This window comes from Prosopis cineraria, unplaced genomic scaffold (assembly GCF_029017545.1).
Source record: "Prosopis cineraria cultivar Desert tree isolate PC_DT_omini unplaced genomic scaffold, ASM2901754v1 PC8, whole genome shotgun sequence".
In the NCBI taxonomy this organism is placed as follows: Eukaryota; Viridiplantae; Streptophyta; class Magnoliopsida; order Fabales; family Fabaceae; genus Prosopis; species Prosopis cineraria.
The window spans coordinates 13561857-13582282 of NW_026555339.1; the positions used below are offsets into that span (position 1 = coordinate 13561857).

The 20426-nt window shown below is 32.6% G+C and overlaps 3 protein-coding genes across 4 annotated transcripts; all 3 read left to right on the forward strand.

Annotated features, from left to right (window-relative positions):
- The first annotated feature begins 4523 nt into the window (after positions 1–4523).
- Positions 4524–6604, forward strand: LOC129318619 (benzyl alcohol O-benzoyltransferase-like). Its single transcript, XM_054963475.1, has 2 exons — positions 4524–5042; positions 5565–6604. The coding sequence occupies exons 1-2, from the start codon at positions 4590–4592 to the stop codon at positions 6456–6458; spliced, it is 1347 nt and encodes a 448-aa protein (XP_054819450.1). The 5' UTR covers positions 4524–4589; the 3' UTR covers positions 6459–6604.
- A 5885-nt stretch (positions 6605–12489) lies between these two features.
- Positions 12490–16235, forward strand: LOC129317989 (benzyl alcohol O-benzoyltransferase-like). Of its 2 annotated transcripts, none has more exons than XM_054962453.1 (2): positions 12490–13008; positions 14986–16235. In XM_054962453.1, exons 1-2 carry the CDS (start codon positions 12490–12492, stop codon positions 15913–15915), a joined length of 1449 nt encoding a protein of 482 aa, XP_054818428.1. In that variant the 3' UTR covers positions 15916–16235. The 2 variants fall into 2 exon arrangements, with proteins under 2 accessions (XP_054818428.1, XP_054818429.1); XM_054962454.1 differs by having other exon boundaries at positions 12490–13002.
- Positions 16236–18554: 2319 nt separating this feature from the next.
- On the forward strand, positions 18555–19250 carry LOC129317337 (benzyl alcohol O-benzoyltransferase-like). Its single transcript, XM_054961682.1, has one exon. The coding sequence runs from the start codon at positions 18555–18557 to the stop codon at positions 19248–19250; it is 696 nt and encodes a 231-aa protein (XP_054817657.1).
- Positions 19251–20426: the final 1176 nt, after the last annotated feature.

The window sequence follows — 20426 nt, forward strand, 5'->3', positions numbered from 1 at the left end:
AAGAGTTTTCAATATAAAGAATGGATTTTACTACACTCTGGCTCAAAATCCTTAATTATCCACTTCATATTTGCTTTCAGAAAATTATAAGGCTTGGTTTGGAGGGAAGAAAAAGTGAAACAAATATAGAGAAAAGAAAATTAGAAAAAAATCCAAAAATAGTTATTTTTTATTATTTTAAATGGTTTTCTCTTATAATTTCCCTCCTCTTTTTGGGTTTTTGTTTTTTTTTAACCTTCCAATCCAAACCAAGTGTAATAGCCCCCAAAATTGAGTTCCAAAAGGGGTGAAGTGGTGAAGATTAGAAACTTGAGAGTGATCTTAGGTGCTCTTATTTATAATATTATGCACTTCATGTTTTTCAATCCTTTTATGGTATCACAATATTATTTTTTAGATTTGATTTATTTAAAATCCTATATATTCAACGATTTAGTTCTTGATTTTAGGTTCTCTCTATTTCCTCTCCACTTAATATCTCAAGGATCAATTTTTAAATAGTTAGAATTTAATATTTAATAATTTAATTTTTTTACTTTTTAATTACAATCATGAATCTTGAATTATAGTTTAACGTTTTATAATATGTTAAATTCCAACCATTCAAGTTTTGATCCGAAAATTGAGAAATGAATTAAAAAATAAAGGAAGAGAAGCCAAGTACGCGATTTATATAACTTGACTTTATACAGTAAAATAAAGTTGGTTATTGATTTGATTTAAAGTGCCTTTTTTCCTTTCTAGATATAGTTTTCTGTCTCTGTTCTCTCTTTTTTCCTTATCCTTTTTTACTCTTATCCTTTCCAACTCCCTCGGCAATGCCCCGTTCTGTCTCTTTCTTTGTTTTTTCTTCTTTCTATTTTCACTCCCTTATCCAAATCTCCGATACAATCTTATTCTCATTTCAAATGTAGGACCCACACCCTTTTTATTTTCATGATGACATGACAAACAAGTCCCATATTATTTAAAAAATAAATTACACGAATTTGTAAGGATATACTCAAGTTTCATATGACTTGATTGTAATTAATTTATCATGTAAAATGATACAAATGATTTTGAATTTCCACTGCACGTCATTAACCAGTGGCCAGAAGCAGTTGACTGGTCAAAGTTTAAAAAATATTTGCATTAAGATATTAATGCTTTAACATTTAGAAATTAAATATCACAAATTAACAAGTAAATATTCAAGATTTATAAGTAAAAAATTTATATTTACCAGTCAATCTCTTGCAATATTAAAGTTAAACTTGTAAATTAAGATGTAATTGACTTGTAGAGTGAAATTTAACTTGTCAATATGTAAAGTTGAATGTAAATATTAACCTATTGATATTGTAAGAAGTTTAACCAGTACATGTAAGAAGTTTGAACTATAAATCTTGATGATTTACTTGTCAATGTGTGATATTTGACTCGTAAATATTAAAATATAATACTCCAATAAAAATAATTTTCAAATATGTAGTTTTTGACTGGTTTATGGCTGCTGGCTCTGGGTCAACGATTACATAATAGTCAGTTAATGCCAATCAAATAGGCGGAGTATGTTTTTTTCTGAAAAATATAAAGAAAAAGGATAAGAATTGATTTTGTGGAAAAATTCATTTTCATCCAATAATTTAGTGGAAAGGAAAAATATGAATAAATTAATTAAATAAATATAAAATATTTATAAATTTAATCACATATAATCCAACATATAAAGTGTGTATATATTTGACAAAGTCATATTATCCAAAAAGTATGAATATCACGACCCATTAATGCAATGATATTTTATGTTATGTCTTTTATATTAATTATACTTTTTTTATCAACAATTATTATAATATTTTTAACTGCTCCAAGGCATAGTATAGAAATCCGGGCCAATCCACCATAATAAATTGATAAATTGTTAAATTAGTATCTTAACTGATTTAATAGAAAGCTTTGTTTATGATCGGTTGAATCACATTTTAATGACAATTTTGACTATTAAACCTTGAATCATTACCTTGATTGATTCAATAATTGATTTAGTTTTTTAATACTTTGCTCACAGATAGCCTCTTATTAAAAGCAATCTTATTCAAAGCATAATTGGACACTATATATGAGGACCTCTTTTAGAGGAGATTTGAACCTTAATTCATTATTTTGTGAGGAGATTTAATAAAAAGCTTTGTTTATGATTGGTTGAATCACATTTTAATGACAATTTTGACTATTAAACCTTGAATCATTATCTTGATTGATTCAATAGTTGATTTAGTTTTTCAATACTTTGCTCACAGATAGCCTCTTATTGAAAGCAATCTTGTTCAAAGTATAGTTGGATACTATATATGAGGACCTCTTTTAAAGGAGATACCTTAATTCATTATTTTGTGAGGAACTAACTCCTTTTGTTAGACTAATTCCATTGGTACATTAATTATACTTTTTTGAATTACTCATAAATATTCTTTTATTAGAGGCAATCTTATTAAAGATACACTCGGGTATTAAATATGGATAGAGGATTCAAATTTTAATTTATCACATTGTGAGAGACTAATATCTTCTGATAGACCAAAGTGCTACACATTAATTATACTCTTTTGAATGCTTGGTTTGCAATTAAAATTTTATATTTACAACTGTTCAAATTCAAACTGATATTTACAATTCATTTTTAATATTTTTTAACATGTAATATTATTAAATTACTATTTTGAGATGCGAGTCTCACTTCTCCTTCTGCATTATGAAGGTTCGTAATTTTTTCTTTCCACATTCAATGGTTTTATCTTTTTTGCCTGGCGTTGATTATTCTCCAATCTCCATTATTAAAGTTAGAAAACCAGTCCCTTGTTTTAGCTGCCCCTTGTTTTTAACAAAGACAACTAATTAACCGCGGCCAACCGATTCAGTGTATCTAGTTTTTAAGATATTTCATCGATATTTTTCAAATATTTCATTTTCGAAATATTATGAACCCAATTAATTTGAGACTTACTCTGTTAAAAAATATAAAATATTTTTAATTAAATTTAACTTTTTAATAAAGTAATTATTTATCTTTAAACTAACTTTATCTTTTCATATTTATCTCTATTTAATAAAGTATTTCACCCTAAAAAAATATAAAGTAATATATTCAATAAGGACACTTTTAAAAAAACTATAATGATTATAACTTAAAAGAATTAAAATGTCTTATATTTTTTAATATCTAACCCCTCAAAAAATGGTTGGCAAAAAAAAATCCCCCCAAAAAAACTCTCAAGGCATTTTTCAAGGAGGGAGTATTCATTAGTCTATCCGTGGAACTATATGACCTATACAGACCTCAGCTTTCGAAACCTTGTTTAAAATTGTTCAATACTCATCATCAATAAAATTCTCTCATTAATAATCATCAATAAATTTAAATTCTTGTTTTTGCATGACTATAAGTATATTTTTAAGCCGTAATGTCTCTCCTTCAACCTTACTAAACCATTACAACTTAACTCGTCCCAGAAACTTCAAATTACAAGGGGAAAAAACTGTCATCTTAAGTATTTTTTATAAAATTAGAGGGACAGACGCTAATGACGTAAGGTTACAAACAGAATTAAACCTGTGACCTTAGTAATGAACCCAGAAATTTAAGAATGCGTGAGCAACATACATATACATATATTTTACAGGACATTGAAATAATATTGCTAATAAATTTAAGAATTATTTATATACATTATGTTATACATGTAAACTTGAGCAAACTGAAATTTTTGTAAGGGTACTTGGCCCCTCCATCTTATGTATAGCTAGGCATGTCCCTAAACGACCTTACACCTAAGGTTTTAAGGCTAATGGCACGTTAAGTACTTTTTGGATTGAATTATGACCTTGGTTTTGCACAACATGCATGTACGAGTTGACGTCAATGACTAATGCATCGTAATTAGTGCAATTTTTTCTTTTTCTTTTTTATTGGGTCAAGGTGTAATTTGGTCTTCACCAGTCTTGTCATGCATGTCCAAGAGCAAGGAATCACTCAATTTCCACAGTTCGCGTGGTGTGATGATAATAGAGAAAAACCAATTGGCCTCGATTACCTTTCTTATAATATGATTTTTTCGTCCCCTTTAATCACACAAGTCAAAATACGGAGGGAAAATGACGAAGAGGGCCCAAGGAGACTAATTACTTTAAAGTAAGTCCCAAAATTTAGGTTTAAGATATTTGCAAATTCAACTTTTAATTTTATAATTTTATTATAATTAATTTATAACTTATATTTTAAATTTTAAAAAAATAAATTTATTTATTTTTTAACTATGTTAAAATTTAAAAAATAAGTTATAAATTTATCACAATAAAATTATAAAATTATAAAATAAATTTATAAATTTTTAAAGTTTGACACTTTGAGTCTAATTTAAATTAATTGATCTTTTTGAAACTTATGTGTCATTCTCCCAAAAACAAACTAGTGTGTGTGTGTGTGTATTTTTTTCCCCTTACAAACAAACATTCCAAATCAAGCATCAAGCTCCCAATATAATGCTACTTATCGTTTTTCTCTTTTGTCAAACTCTCCACTTTAGTTTTGAGAAACACATATATTAATGGCGTTTCAAACTCCCCCTAATATTGTCTTCACGGTGAGGAGGCGGCAACCGGAGCTTATAGCTCCGGCAAAGCCTACTCCACATGAGGTGAAACTTTTGTCTGACATAGATGACCAAGCTGGTTTACGTGCCCAAACTCCATTCATGCACTTCTATCGTTCTGAGCCTTCATTAATGACAGGGAAGGACCCAGTCAAAGTGATCAGAGATGCATTGGCTCAAACACTTGTGTTTTACTATCCTTTTGCAGGAAGACTGAGGGAAGGTGAAGGTCGTAAACTTATGGTGGAGTGTAATGAAGAAGGCGTCATGTTCATTGAGGCTGACGCTGACGTCACTCTTCAACAGTTTGGTGATGATCTTCAACCTCCATTTCCATGCTTTGAAAACCTTCTTAACTCTCCTCCTGGTTCAGATGGAAACCTTCACTGTCCCATCTTGCTTATTCAGGTCTCATACATTTTTCTTTCTAGTTCATTTTCTAAAATGCACGCCCGCATATATATATATATATATATATATTGCCAGTATGTGCATGAGTGAGTGGAGTTGAGACATCATATAAGATAAAATTGGGTTTATTAAGTAATACAGTGAAGTTAACAAACTTCATGATTATTAAGAACTGGTAACTAATATCTTTAAAGTTGTAAGAAATGTTTGACTAGTACTTTTCAATTTTTTTCCTTTACACAAATTAATAATTACAAAAGTATGTTTAGGAATTATAACTTAGTGTAATTAAATGGGAGTATTATTTAAAAAAGAAAACAAAGGATTGCGTTTTAAAACTTTGCCTCGAAGAGAGTTTATTCATAAACTTTTGTTTGAAGGTTTTGAATAGAAACGTGGTAAAGATTTCACTACTCATCGCCCATTTACTTTTTTCACTTCTCAGGCTTAGCTTCACATTCTTAACACACATATATGAAGCTTTGCTATACTAATATGATCCATCTTCATAAATTATAGGTAACACGTCTCAAGTGTGGTGGTTTCATCTTTGGCCTTCGAATGAATCATAGCATGAGCGATGGACCTGGCATTGCGCAATTCATGAAAGCCCTCGCCGAAATAGCTAACGGAGCAACTGAACCTTCGATTCTACCGGTGTGGCACAGAGAGGTTCTAAACGCAAGAGACTCACCAAACATTACATGCACTCATCATGAGTACGATGAAGTGGTCGGCGATCCCATCCCCATCACTAACACAATTCACCGTTCTTTCTTCTTCGGACCCACCGATGTCTCATCCCTCCGTAAATTACTCCCCAACCACCTCACTTATCAACCAACCTCATTTGATCTCGTCACGGCATGTCTCTGGCGTTTTCGTACAAAAGCTCTACAGCTAGATCCACAAGACGATGTTCGACTCATGTTCCTCGCTAATGCACGCATGGGACGTGATAGATTCAACCCTCCATTACCAAAAGGTTACTACGGGAACGCTATCGTGTTTCCGACAGCGGTTTCGACGGTCGGAAAACTCTCTGAGAGTCCGTTAGAGTATGCGTTAGAGCTAGTTAGGGAATCAAAGGATGTAGTGAATGGCGAGTACTTTCACTCTGTGGCTGATCTTTTGGTGACTAGAGGACGACCTAGTTTTGCAACAGTGAGATCGTTTATAGTTGCAGATTTTTCACGACTTGGATTCAAAGATGTTGATTTTGGTTGGGGCAAGGCAGTGTATGCTGGTCCTGCTTTGAGTGGACTTGGGACGTTTCAAGGATTCACATTTTATGTTGGATATAGTAACTCTAAGGGTGAGGAAGGAAGAATCGTACCTATTTGCTTGCCACCAGAATGTATGGAAAAATTTGCCAAAGAGTTGGATCTCATGCTTAACAATAACGGTGCCTAATTAATCTTTCATTGACGGTTATATGTATTTTGTTGTTGTCTTTATATGTGTGTTTATGGTTGCTGGTTATTGCTTGTGTATGGTCTAGTGGGTCATCTATATATGCTTGGTGATTAATAAAGCCTTCTCATGTTTGAATGGCACTATTTGTCGTCGCTCTTTCTATCAAATTAAATATACTCACACACACACACACACACACACACAAAGATATTACAAATGAAGGAATAAAATCCTCTAAAACTCATTCTTGTTTTCTGAATTTGAGAACATTTGAGTCGTCGAATAAATCAAGCGACAATAGATGAATATGATTTTGATTCATAGGTGGAAATATGAATGTAGGGAAATATAAATGTATAACTCTGCACTCAAAAACGCTCCAGCATTGTAATTACCCAAGAAATTAAAGATTCATAAAAGAAATAATAAATGATAAAGACAAAGGTAATGAGTTAGACTTTCCATACTTACAAGAGTCACAAAATAAAGGTTCTTCTTTAGAAGTAAAATTCAGATTACATTCCTTTCCAATCTTACTCAAAATTCGGTCATTAGAATGACCCAACCTACAATGATGCCACAATTTCCTAGTGTTACTAAAATACTAGTATTATTTTTAACCTTTATAGACAGAACTAGCTCTAACTCTCCTGAACTCTTCCTCTTTCTCTTAGCATCTACTGGATAGAGACCACCATTACTTCTCACTCCTTCCAACATTGTCTGTCATGTTTACTGGTTCTTCATAAAGGCATCATGTTTAGTAAGCAAAACCACAGTGTCATTACCATCATTAAGTTCAGGAATGCTCCATCAACAAATTTCTTTTTAGCCTTTGGAGCAAACAGAAAATCCTTAAGCCTAATTAATTGATCAAGAGTATTCTGTATAGTAGAATAACCAATTTAATCAACTCCAAGATTCTGTCCATTAGCCACAAGCTATGAAGCACCGATACGGGCATGAGAATTTGATATGATACGTGGATACGGCAATTTTCAAAAATTTTAAGATATGGGTACATTGTATAAATAATAAAATAATAAATATTTAGAAACATACATATTGTTAATTTCATAATTTATCTAAATTATCTAAATTCCAGTCTGGAGTCTTGACAATCCACTCAGTTTCAAAAAGCACAGCAAGTAACACTAACAATGTACAGCAAGTTTACAAGTCTCAGTTGGCTGAGGCGTGAAAGAAAGAAAGGGAGGGTGGAGGAGAACACTCCCTCGCTTGACGGAGGAGGAGAGACAGACTGAAATAGGAGGAGAGACAAAGCGACTGAATGATGCGAGTTAACTGGCTGAGCAACGTGAGTTGATGAAGCCACAGAGAAGGACGACTGGACGAGCAATGGTGACCGAGCCATACGCCAGAGCCGAAGGGAAGGACAATGGCAGATTCAGGGTCACTGGGTTAGACAGTCAGAGACAGGGCGGTGAGAGCGACACAACTCAGTGCTGGAGAAAGAGTGAGGGATTTGTGGATGAGACAAAGTCGACGAAGTAGGGCATTAGCTTTACACACCAAAACCGCGTTGTGTTCCTCGTCCAACCCACATCCACCGGCGTCAAGCCGTACCCGCTTGTATCCAAATGTATCGATAAAAAAAAAAGGGGGGGGGGGGAGGTTGCATCCACGTTTGGGACGTGTATCCATGTTGAATACGTGTCTGACACGGACACGACGCCATTTTCAGTGTATCCGTGCTTCCTTGGCCACAAGAAGTCTAATGAACATTACCATTAGTATTCACTGCATCATCTAACTTGGCAGAGTCATTGGTCACATGAGTTATTGCACCGCTATCAAGATACCAAGAATCACCATGAATTGTCTCAAGATTAGCATAGAAGACAATGTTGCAGTTACTGAAGTAAGAGTTCCCAAAATCTGAGCCTCTTCGACCACTACTTGGTGGAACAAAATTTCGATCATGGCAACGGAAGCAGTGTTCAAATGGCAAGAAAGGGCGATTTCCTCTAGCTTCTCTTCCAAAACCACGAGAAACACAACTAGCATGTCCTCCATGCCAGTTTGAACGAGAGAAATCAATAGCAAAGTTGGCAAACTAGGTAGAGATATTCAGTTGAGTGAACTGATTAAGTTGCTCCAACCAAGCTTCAAATGTTACCAAGGCTGTTTGGAAATCAATCCAAGTCATATCATCCTTGGTAGAAGCAAGTTGCCCAATAATGGGATTGTATTCTCCATCTAAAGCTGAATGAACTTGAAGCATCAGGTCAGTTGAGGGAACTAGACTTCCTATAATAACAAGATTTTCATATATTGTCTTCACCTCCATGAGATATTCCTTCATACACATCGCACCCTTCCTAGTACGTTGCAGTTCAGCATGAAGCATGAGAATCTGTGACTTGTTTTGGGCTCCACAGCATGCTCTTTTACGACAAGCCATAAACCAACAGAGTTTGAAACATTTGTCATTTGGGAGGAGAGATGTCTTGTGTCATGGTGTTAAGCGGCCAGCCAAGGAGTAGCTGATCTGTAAAGATACAATCTTCAAAGTCAGGATTGAGTTTGAGAGCATTCTTGACCGTAACAAATTGTTGAGTACATGAATGAGTGCCATTGATATATGAATCTCCCGAGCTTATGGCCTTTAATGACAATGGGGAGAACAAATAGAGTAATTTGTCCTATCCAACTTGACAGAACATGTTTGGGACAAGGCATTTGACACTACTGGGTTTTTGGTAACTTGAGAAGCAAAGATGAGAGAGCTGTTGGCTTTGGATGGTGGGTTTTCGGGTATATATGGAGCTAGAGTTAGCAGAGGTAGCCATGGTACCAAGATAATAAAATAATGGAAATGGAAGGAGAGGTAAATGCGTCGCACATTGACCTATGCAATCGTTCGTTAAATATATAAGGATTGAGGGTTTTTTTTTTTTTCCCCTTTGAGCCATACACGAAAGGTTAAAAATATTTTAAATTTAATTATGAGTTAATTTTATCTTTCAATTTTAAAAAATTTCTTTTCTTATCATCTTATCGTTTTTTCACCATTAGTTGACTATTAATGAGCCTTACATTATTTTTTAATATTTTTTATTATAAAATATTTGATTTGAGGGGCAAAAATGACCATTCGAATAGAAATTGAGGGCAAAATTGACCATTAACTTAATAAAAAATATTTAAAAAATAGCAGAATCCATTGATAGCTAACGGACAACGTTAAGTATTTTTAACATTAGAGTAATGATAAAGATAATTTTTAAAGTTGAGAAATAAAATTGATCTATAATTGAGTTTAAGAATATTTGTAATCTTTTGTATATAGTTTAAAGATAAAAATAACTTTTAAGTAAATGTACATAACCCTAGATGATACAATAAGGCCCCGTATACAGAGATACAAATGGTGTTGACGATGATGATATACAAAAGATACGAGTACAATCAGTGGGTTATCCATTGGGCTTAGTCAATTGTGCGACTGATTTAGTATTGTGCCTATTATGACTAGGCCTCAGTGTTGCCTTAAACGGAGAACACTATGTGTAAGACTTGATCCACATGATAAATAAACAAGGAACCTTTCCCATGCATAAAGTTGAAGAAATGCAATTGATGCGCATTAATTATAGGTATAAGTGGAAAAAAATAAAAATTAATTTTTAGACATTAACTAATTTTAATTGCTTTTTTATGTACAAGTTAAGTAATTTTCTCTTATAAATAGTGAGAAAGGGCGTGTATAAATAAGAGTACACACGTGTGAGCAAGTTACATGCGTGTGAGAGATCTTTTCGCCAGCTAAGTCAGAAGAAATTGTAGATTGGTGATTCATTAGTGTTCAACACACTAATCTTTTAGATCTCAAATTCGAATTGGCAGATTCGCAAACAAGAAGAACCAAAAGGAAAAAACAAAAAACAAAAGATTCAGGGCTTGTTTGTGCCTGCCTTATTTTCTATTTTTGAAAATTTTTTGTTTTCAACACAAAAAATAAAATAAAAATATTCATTTATTTAAGTGTTTCAAATTTAAATGTTTTCAAAATTATTCTCATTTTTTAAAAAAAATGTTAACAACTTAGAGTTGCTTTCGTTTTCTTTTATTATTTCAAAGCATCTTACATTTAATAATTGTAAAATATTATAACTATGACCAACTATTAACATCGGCCATCATCAGAACCATTCTCATCGACCACTACAATTAATTTTTTTAACTCTAAAATTATTTTTAAATTAACATAACTAAATATATTTTCATTTTTCTTTGTTTTAAAGAATAATTTTCAAAAATTAATTTACAACATAGTTTTTAAAAATAAAAAATGAAAACAAAACCAAACAAGTCCAAAAAGCCTCTGTCTATTTCATCACCGATAATTAATAAAGGACCATGGCATAAGCACGGCATAGGAGCTAGCATAAAAGAGAAGAATTCCCTAAAAAGTTAGGTATCTAGCTTAAAAGTTAGGTATCATTTGCTTGCGAAAATGATGGTATGCCACGAGAGTTTATGGTCACATTGAAGATGGCGAGGCTTGGCGGTTGAAATAAAACAGATTTGGCCCAAGAAATTTATGGAGGAGGGTGGGAAGTCTTAGGCAATCTTGATTGCTAATATATTATCAATATCATTAGTTTTGGTACCCATCCCAATCAATAGATTCAAGTTATGGACAGATCACTTTGGAAAGCAATGTGCCATTCTTCGATCACCATGGATCCTTGAAGATTACAATTAGCTTGGATGGTATAATTAATATCGTGAAAGTGATTTGGCGCAAGAATGTCATAGAGGATGAAGAACTGTGACAACTACTTCCTTTCTAAGACACTGTTCGGGGGTTTTTTTTTTAGTATAAAACTAAAATTCATTTGTAAAATTTTTTTTGTTTGAGTCAATTTGAGGGGTCACTGATCAGAGTCAATTTTAGTAATTTTTATAAAGGAAAATTAAATAATTTTTAAAGGGAGGTGAACAATTATGGGGTGGTTAGTCTTCACTGCGAATATAAGCCATTCATATTAAATATGTACTTTTAAAAATTATTAAATTTAAATCATCAAATTAAATTTGCAGATGAGGAAAGCTAATCCCGAAAATTATAAGGGCAAACACCCTGCATGTCTCCCTTGGATCCGTTCTTGCTTTTATCTGTTTTGATTCTGGAATTATTTAATAAAAAAGTGTTGATTAAAGGGCCAAAAATAATGAATTTATGGTAGTTAAGTTTTAGACAAAATTTTCTGTAAAATTAATGATAAATATTAGATTCAGACAATTGAAAATTTAAGAGTTTTAATTTCAAATAAGATACTCAAATTTTAAATATAATTATCAATTTACAATTGAGATTTTTATTTATAATTGTTTGAATTAATATTTACAACTTATTTTTTAAAAAATTTTAACGAGAACTTCACTGTCATAAATTTTCTATTTTAAAACTTTATATTAGAAATTAATTTTTATTAAAATAATAAAAGTTAACTAACGTAAATAATTTATCCAATTACTGTTTTTTTTGCAGAATTACTACCAATTCATTATAAAATTATATTTTAATCTTCCAAATATAATTACAAGAATATTCAAATTTATAATTTCGTCAGGCTGAGTAATGAGTAGTAGCTTTGGCCATATTGAATACTTGACAGAGTGACAATAAAGTCCCTAGCAAAATTCTCTAAAAAATAAGTAATTAATATTGATTCACATAATTGTAGATAAGAATCTCAACTATAAATTAAGAGTTATATTTAAAATTTAAATGTCTTATCTAAATTAATTTATAATTGATTTTTCCGAAAAAATTTTCAAGACCTAATTAACTGTCATTAATTATTAGTTTGGGACTTTAATATCATTCTCCCTAAATACTTTAGCTAAAAATCATTTAAAACAATTACTATCTCAAATGAAGTACTTAAACTTAATTGTCATTGTCATTTTACATCTCTCGTCACTTCAATTATATCACCCGTAATTACAAATTCTGAAAGCAGATTACATCTATAAATGTGAACTCCATATCCAAATGAAACATAAGCAACTTAATCTCAAATACCCCTCCCAGTTTTTGTATTTGCATTTTAGTACATATTCAATGGCAAAACAATCTCATTTGGATCTCGTCTTGAATGTGAGGAGACAAAAGCCAGAGCTTATATCCCCAGCAAAGCTTACACCTCATGAAGTCAAGATTCTATCCAACATAGATGACCAACAATTCTTACGTATCCACTTTTCAATCATACTTTTCTATCGTCCGAATCCTTCCATGGCTGGAAAAGACCCAGTGAAAGTGATAAGAGATGCATTGGCTGAAGCTCTTGTATTTTACTATCCACTAGCAGGAAGGCTCAGGGAAGGTGAAGGCCGTAAACTCATGGTGGAATGTAATGGAAAAGGAGTGATGTTCATTGAAGCTGATGCTGATGTCATGCTTCAACAGTTTGGTGATGATCTTCAACCTCCTTTTCCATGTTTAGAAGATCTACTTTACTCTCCTCCTGGCTGTGACAAAATCCTTCACTGTCCCATCTTGCTTGTACAGGTTTTTTAGACTCTATTTTTCTTTTCTTTTTTCTTTTAATCAAAATGTCAATTCCGCTCCACGACACCAAAACTGCATATTAACGCATAAAGGGTGTTACGAGTCCTGCACCAACAAACATCATAATTGAAGTAGGGTTTATAAATTTAAAAAATTCTCTCATCTTATATGCTAGTCTTTTAGGATGAGATTTCTCTTTCTCTTCCACCTTATATGCTTGAGACCAATGTCATAAAAATAGCTAGGGTCCTAATCACCAAGAGGTTAAGTGAAGTGTTGTAAAATAAAGTTGCCATAGATGTTGATTCATTGAGGAACCTCATAAGTGAAGTGAGGTTTATAAATTTAAATGACTTTCCTATTCAATATGTTAATATTTTGATATGAGCTCTTTTTTTAAACTTGTGCTCCTAACATATAACACAACAAAGTTTAGCCACCTTCTAGGGATTCTAATTTTCTTTCCGATTAAAACTTTTATAACATATACAATATATACAAAGCAAAGATAGGGATCATATACAATCTTACATCTTCTCAACAAATAGTCGTTGTTGGACATTTTGGAAAACCTGTAATTCCTCTCTCTCCAAGTATGATAGCCTGCATTAGCCCCAACGACATACAAAGCATTTATTTTTCTTTAAAAAGAACTTTTTTGCAATAAATTAGAGCTGATAGTTTGGTGGTAATTCAAATAAGTCAGGCTTATTCGAATTGAACTTCAACTATCTAAATTTATATAAAAAAAAAAGTCTATATGATCAAGTCCAATCCTAACCCCCTCATACTTTTTCAGGTTATTTGGACAAGCCCAAATACTGAAAAATTTTAAAAATTATTTTTGGTATTTTTTTCTAGCTAGTTTCAATTGTTAATTTAAAAAATAAAAAGAAGCTATTCACCTAAAAAGTAAAATAAAAATAAGCTTGTAAATGTGTCTATCTCTCTTTACCTATAACTATATATAAATCATATTAAATGAAAGCAATCTAAATATACAAATCCAGAGCTATTTTTCACTTTTTTTATCAGGAAAATTATATCAAATACCATTTCACCATAAGTTTATTCAAATTGGCTCGAATTACTAGCTCTATAACAATCCTATCTTCCAAATTTTGAGCCTTTTGCTTAAAGATTTTGCATCCATCTGATCTATAGCATCAGATGATAATTTTCTAGATCAGTCATACAATAAAAAAAATGATTTATCGATTCATTTTCGGAATTATAAAGCACACATATTGGAGAATCGTTTTGGTAATTAAAGGCAATCAACCAATATCTTGTAAGCAACCACTTCTTTATAATCAACCATATAATAAATAAATGTTTTGGCGCATTCTGCTCTCCCCAAAAAAAGGAGCTTGGACGAATTTATCCCTGGCCTTGCAACCACCTATGACCAGTAGCTATCATTGTCATTAGATCTACCACTCCATCTACTCTTCTTGTGTTTACATATAAAATGTTTTTTAGAAATTTATTGTCTTTAAATATAAAGGAATCATGATATTTTTAAGTAATTAGATAATTTTGCCTTTGTCTTGAAAAGAAGAGAGAATGTAATTAGGTAATTTGTTACTCACCAGTCACCATCATGATATTAATTGACATTATTAGGGTAAAACTGAAAAATTGTTGTGATTTTATGTGCCTTAAACTAAATAATATATTTTTATTAGTATGTAAAATTTGCTTAAATATATCTTATATATAGGGACGGAGCAAACACTATTTTGAAATCATTGCATAGACTTACTCCTCATGTGCATAATCTTCCTCCAACACCACTCCATCTAGCATTTAGAAAATAATACACTCTTTTTTCTCATTATCTTGTGAAAAATACACACACACATGCAAGCCTTGCTACCTCTTTTTATTAACACTCTTTTGTTTTTCTTTTCTTTAAACTTTACAAATTATTTATGATAATGAACACTAGATTGTCTCTACATTCACAAACTGTAGGTGACACGACTTAAGTGCGGGGGTTTCATCTTTGGGCTTCGCATTAATCATAGTGTATGCGATGGATATGGTATTCTCCAATTCATGAATGCCCTCTGCGACATAGCAAACGGTGCAAATGAGCCTCTGGTTCTGCCTGTGTGGCACAGGGAACTTCTAAATGCAAGAGACCCACCAAATGTTACATGCATGCATCATGAGTACGATGAAGTGATCGATACCATGAACTCTTCAATAAACATAGTTCATCGCTCCTTTTTCTTTAGATCAACTGAGGTTTCTTCCCTCCGTAGATTACTCCCTGACCACCTAAGACAATCCTCCTCATCATCTGAGGTTATCACGGCATGTCTCTGGCGTTGTAGAACAAAAGCTTTGCAACTGGACCCACACAAAGAAGTTCGCCTCATGGTTGTCGTCAATGGACATTTCAGACGTAATGGATTAAACCGTCCATTATTACCTAAAGGTTATTATGGCAATGCTACTGTGTTTCCAACAGCAATTTCAACTGTTGGTAAGCTTTGTGAGAGTCCTTTAGGGTATGCCTTGGAATTAGTGAGGAAAGCAAAAGCAGAAGTGAACGATGAGTATTTTCACTCTGTCGCTGATCTGATAGCTACTAGAGAACCAACATGTTCTGGAACCATGCTATCATGTATGGTATCAGATTTCATGGCCCTTGGATTCAGAAATGTTGATTTTGGATGGGGTAAGGCAGCGTATGCTGGTCCTGCAAAGACACTTGATACATTTCTAGGACAAATGTTTTATGTTGGACATACCAATAGCAAAGGAGAGGAAGGAAGGATGGTGACTGTTTGCTTGCCACTTGAATGCATGGAGAGATTTGCCAAAGAGTTGGATCTTTTACTTAATGGTGTTCAATGGCAGATCCAAGAGTCAACGAGTGTGAGGTCTAAAATCTAAAATAAATCAATTTAGGAGGTTCAAATAATATTGCATTTCAACATATCTTGGAATGGGGAATAAAGTTTGTGATGTATATGTATATTTTTGAATTGTTTTGGGTGCGGTGCATGGTGTAGGGTATAGTTGTTTTAGGGACAAAATGTTTGTGAAGTATATATGTTGTTGTTTTGTGTGTACACATACGCCCAGTGGAAGCATGCATGTACAAGAATCAACAAGGACTGTGAGGGCTACAATGTAAAATAAATCAAGTTAGTGAAGCCAAAATTGAATTTAAAGTTATATTTGCTAGTCTAAGACTATTAATTACCTTATAATTGTTGTCTTTGATATGCTAATTAAACGGCGTTCCAATTATTTTTATCACTACTTTTTATGATTACTTAATATTAGATACTACAATAAAAAGTGTGTTTCGAAGCGCCTATTTTGCAGCGCTTATGCAAAAAAACACTCCAACGAAACATACCAATGTAAAAGCGCTTTGGAATAGAAATCAGCGCATTGATATGCTATTTTTTTTTAAAGAAAAAAGGAAACTTTTCCGAGTGCTTCATATGCATTAGTCACTGAAAGCGCTCCAATTGATTACCTAAATGAATTTTTTTTTTTAAAAAGGGAGTCCTTTCAAAGCGCTTTTTGAGCAAGAGCTCAACTTTAATTTATTTTTTTAAAAAAAAAAAACATAAGTTTTGAGCTGATGTCAAGACCCACCCCCATACACTTCAGCTTTTTTTTTTTTGGAACTAAATTAATTAGGTGATTACAAAAAGTCTGAACTCTCTCTCTCTTTCTCTCTATATGTATTTTCCTCCATTATTGGAGAGATATCTTTTCTCTGCATCTTCTAGTTTCAATATTATTAAGAATTTGATATTCTTCTAGTTAAAAACCCAGACAATATGGTCTTAGGGTGTGGCTTTTGGTCTTGTTAACAATGTTATTATTTCTTATATCTTTTCAAATGCATATCTTGCTTATAAATATTATTGACAATATTGTTCCCAAAAGTTTCTAAAGTGGAATTTTTTTCAAATTAAAATATTTTAAATCTTAGTTCCTAATTGAATAAGCTAAACTTAAAGATTAAATACATGTTACTAACAAGAGTTGAGTTTAGTAGTAGACGTCGGGAGCCAAGCTGACATCATGAAAGCTGGGAAAAGCAATGACTATCTATCATATGATTTTATGAACTTTTATGTGATATAATTTTACATTTCAACATTTAAAAATAGTACATTAAACATTAAAAAAATTAACATTGATTATTAGTTAAAAATTACAAAAAAGATATAAAAATTATGGAAAAGGACCCATAAATACCCAATAAGAAATTTAATATTAATTAAGTCCTCTAAATTACATATAAATAATAAAATAAAAATTTAATACAAATGTTATTTCTTAATCATATAAAATGCTAAAATATAATTTTGACCAATCATTATTTTAGAGACTTAATCTATACTTTTTTATAGGGTATTGATTTGCAATTTTATGGGTTATATTTTATTATTTTTAAGTCTTTTTTTGTGTAATTTTTTGATCAAATAATAGTTGAAGTTAATTGTTTTTCCTTTTTAAGATAGAGTGCTCAATATATCATTTTCTAATGTTAAAGTAAAAAATTGCACAATATGTAAATTTATGATATTAGAGACTGTTGAGTAAATAGTTGATGGGCAAATGCCTCCTAACCCTTTTAATTTTATCATTATCTCCTACATGGAGTCTGCGAAGTATGATATAATAGGAAAACCAATTGGCCTCGATTACCTTTGTTATAATATGCCCCCCCCCCCCAAAACAACCCCCAAAACACACATGTCAAAAAGCAAACTTTACATGAGAGCGCGGGCGCCCGTAAACAAACATTCCAAATTAAGCATTATTGCATCAAGCTCCCAATATTACTTATCGTCGATCTTTCTCTTTTTTGTCAAATTTATGAGATACATATCTCTCACGATATGATATGAGGCTACCCACGATATATCATTATTGTTGCGATACTGTGTAGTTATTCTGTTTTATCATTTTCCCTTAGGCTTAGAATATTTCCTATATCAAAGTCTGTCTTCAGCCAATGATCACACGTACAGCTGTATATATACAATTTTTCAGTGAATGAGAATTATCACTTTGGCATAAATACTTGTCAAAATCCTCCACTTTGGGTTTTTAGAAACACATACTTATCGATGGCTCTGAAAACTCCTACAAATCTTGTCTTCGCGAAGCCTACTTCTCATGAAGTGAAGCTTTTGCCTGGAAGGGAGTATATTCACAAACTCATGTTTTAAGGTTTTGAATAAAGATGTGGTAAAGATTCCACTACTCATCTCATTGCCCATTTATTCTCTCCCCTTTTTCAGGCTTAGCTTCCCATAACACACATATATCTGAAGCTTGCTGTACTAATATGATCCATCTTCATAAATTATAGGTAACACGTCTCAAGTGTGGTGGTTTCATCTTTGGTCTTCGGATGAATCATAGCTTGAGCAATGGACCTGGAGGTATCGATCGATTCATGAAACCCTCGCCGAAATAGCTAATGGAGCAACCAAATCTTCGATTCTAACAGTGTGGTACAGAGAGCTTCTAAAGTAAACGCAAGAGACTCACCAAACATGACATGCACTCATCAAGAGTACGATGAAGTGGTCGGCAACCCTATCCCCATCACAGGCACAACTCATCGCTCTTTCTTCTTCGGAGCCACCGAGGTCTCATCCATCCGTAAATTACTCCCCACCCACCTCAGTCATCAACCAACCTCATTCGATCTCGTCACGGTGTGTCTTTGGCGTTGTCGTACAAAAGCTTTGCAAGCAGATCCACAAGACGATGTTCGACTCATGTTCCTCGCTAATGCACGTATAGGACGTGATAGATTCAAACCTCCATTGCCAAAAGGTTACTACGGGAACGCTATCGTTTTCCGACAGCGGTTTCGACGGTCGGAAAACTCTGAGAGTCTGTTAGAGTATGCGTTAGAGCTCGTTAGGGAATCAAAGGATGTAGTGAATGGCGAGTACTTTCACTCTGTGGCTGATTTTTTGGTGACTAGAGGACGACCTAGTTTTGCAACAGTGAGATCGTTTATAGTTGCGGATTTTTCATGTCTTGGATTCAAAGATGTTGATTTTGGTTGGGGCAAGGCAGTGTATGCTGGTCCAGCTTTCAGTGGACTTGGGACGCTTCAAGGATCCACATTTTATGTTGGATATAGTAACAGTAAGGGAGAGGAAGGAAGAATAGTTCCTGTTTGCTTGCCACCAGAATGTATGGAAAAGTTTGCCAAAGAGTTTGGATCTTATGCTTAACAACGGTCACCAATTAATCTTTCATTGACAATTAATGCGTAGATCTATGGGAAAGCACTGTCAAGTATATGTATTAAAAATTTATAAGATTGCTAAAAATAGAGAAAGAAAATCAAGAGACCTGAAATAGGAAAGGTGAACAAGGATGAAGAAGGAAGAGTCTTTATCACAAATGGTGATATTAAAGATAGATGGAAGACCTATTTTTTCAAACTTTTTCAATAATAAAAGGATTCGTCTAGTAACTTGGAGGATTTAGTAACTGATAGAACACATCTATTACACACTTTTATATGTCAATTAGGACTATTTGTAGGGATTTATTAACTTAAAGTGTATACACATTGCATTAGATTTGAAAATTTGCCTTAATATTTAGGTTTTATACACTAGGAATATTTTAATCAAAAAATAAAATTTTAAAAAAATGTACAAAAAAATTGACAACATGTATTTTAAGGGCAGAAGAAGAGTGGTCAAATTACATTTTTAAAATTTATTTCAGTTTAAAAGTAATCAAATAAAAAGTCAACACTCTCTCAAGTGTACTTTAACCTGATTTTTAATTTGCATTTGTGTAAAAATTTTTATATAATTTTGCGCAGTCAAGAACTTGGCTATTTTAATAAATTCTCTCTTCTAAATATGAATTTAATTTTGTACTTTAATTAGATTTTATAATGTCACATGTTATTTAATTGAATTGTGCGATTTTTGTTACATAGTTGACATATGAATTGTGCATCAATTAGGAAAATGCAGTCAAAAGTCCAAGGGATCAAAGGCTAATGCTAAGGGACATGTTTTGCTCTTCATAGGGTGGTTTAGATCAGCTTAAAATGTGGATGATACATGGAATTAATTTGAGATTGGAATCATTTACAAACTAATAAGAGAGTGCCAACTAGCAAGTGTGACAAAGCCCTAAAATTCCTTTTTATTTTATTTTATTTTATTTTAATTAGTGTTCAACTGATGGGAAACACTCTTTTCATGCCATTCCCACTCACATTTCAAATTCACACACACATTTCATTCATCTCTTTTATTCTCTTTCTAATTCATCTTGTTCTTCATTTTCTCTCCATCATTCTTCATTTTCAAACACCCTAACTTCCATTTTTAACCATCAAACCTTCACAAAACCTATAACATTCTTCCTCATTCATCTTGCTC